The sequence below is a fragment of the Eurypyga helias genome, unplaced genomic scaffold (assembly GCF_000690775.1).
Source record: "Eurypyga helias isolate BGI_N326 unplaced genomic scaffold, ASM69077v1 scaffold16590, whole genome shotgun sequence".
NCBI classification, from domain to species: domain Eukaryota; kingdom Metazoa; phylum Chordata; class Aves; order Eurypygiformes; family Eurypygidae; genus Eurypyga; species Eurypyga helias.
The window spans coordinates 39639-41271 of NW_010227832.1; the positions used below are offsets into that span (position 1 = coordinate 39639).

The window sequence follows — 1633 nt, forward strand, 5'->3', positions numbered from 1 at the left end:
GTGGGAGGAGGCAGGCAAGGATTTAGAGAGAGGCAAAGCAGCTTGCAACCCTTCAGCAACCGAAATGGCTGAACAGCCACAGACCTTCCTGTCCTCCCTTCGCCGTCCCCCTCCTCTTCACTCGCCTGCACTGACTCCGTGAAACGTTAAAGCAGGAGAAGCACTGCTGAGAGCCGGCAGGAATCCCGTGTGCCCAGCAACCCCTCCATCTTCCCAGTAACACTCCTGGCTCCCTCCAACTGTGGAGTCTTTTTTTTAAAGCATTTATTTTCTTAGGACTGAATCATTTGCAATTGAATATTGTAACAAAGATGTTAATGACAATTCAGAATAAAAATGGTCTTAGCATCGGTCTGCAAAGATTTCATGGCAAAATGGAGAAGCATTCTGCGGCGCAGAAGAGCCTTTCCAAAGCCATGGCTTCACAGAAAACAGATGCAAAATGAGGCTTTTTGTGGTGGTAAGAAGACAACACAGAGAAATCAACTGTGTCAAACCCCAGTTATTGTAAAGAAGAGAAAGCTACTTACCCAGAGCTGATCATCCATTCCCGGTGGGTTCTTTTTAATAAAAGCACCATAATAAGTAGCAATATTTCGGTGGTGAGAATACTTCTTCAGCATGTTAATTTCTTGTTTGATCTCTTCCTCTTCATCCTGGGATGAGGTGAAGAGAAAAACAAAACCAGAGGCACTAAGAGTCTGCACTTCACAGGCTTCACATTTCTCTTTGTAGGTGGGTGACCTTCCACGCATCCCATTTCTGACCCACCTCTCCCAAGTTTCCTTGCACCATTTTTTACACTTTTTGGAGTGGAAAATCTGTGGCTGAAAATGTTAGTTATTGGGCAGGATCAGATCTGGGCTGCTTTCTCCAACATCTTTGCTGGGAAGTGATGATATTTTAAAACCACTGAACTAAGTGTGGTCTCAAATTTAAGCACCTGTTTGGCGTCAAAGTAATATTCTGATTTCTCATCTTAAATTTGTTGTCAATTCAGACTTCATCCCATGGGGATCTCACTGCCATTTGTGCCACAGGTTACGTTTAGTCTCATGGCTTCCCACAAGAACTAGATAAATGGCACCTGTAGTTTGTACCAGGCACAAGTAAACAGAAACCAAACTCATTCACATTTACAGATTTATTTTCACACATTATTTCACCTGTTAGGACAAAAAAGAACCTGGAGGAAGGTTCTGCAGATATTAATATCACACTACAACATCTAAGGTATTTCAAAACATACTCCTGAGGCCAGCTAACTGCTTTCACAACAAGTCAATTCTGTATGTGCTGAAGTCCTGAAAGCTAATTAAAAACATTAAGTCAAAAAATAAGGTGGGTAGATTGGGATTAAGTCCTAAATTTTGAAATGTGTTACTTCAGTTAAAAAAAAAAAACAACCAAACCACCAACCAAAACAACAAACACATTCTTGCTCCCAAACCTGGTGTTTATATAAGCAGGAACTTTGGGAGGTATAATACTGCACTTAACTTTTTGTTTTATTCAAGAAAAAGCATTTTCAGGTGACCGTCCTACATGCACCTGTTTAGGTTTTTAGGGATCATAGCAATTCTACTAATTTATTTCCACTGTGGCCACTGGCAAATGCTGAAACCACTCTTTC

At 41.2% G+C, this 1633-nt stretch overlaps 1 protein-coding gene across 1 annotated transcript in view; it reads right to left on the bottom strand.

The window, feature by feature from the left end:
- The window catches only part of LOC104514117 (TRAF2 and NCK-interacting protein kinase-like), a gene marked incomplete at its 3' end in the record, with an annotated part of 40818 nt that overhangs the window by 38119 nt on the left and 1066 nt on the right, over positions 1-1633 (bottom strand). Inside the window, exon 3 of the mRNA XM_010157679.1 lies at positions 531-656. Coding sequence (XP_010155981.1) covers positions 531-656 — 126 coding nt within the window. The remainder of the gene's footprint in view (positions 1-530; positions 657-1633) is intronic.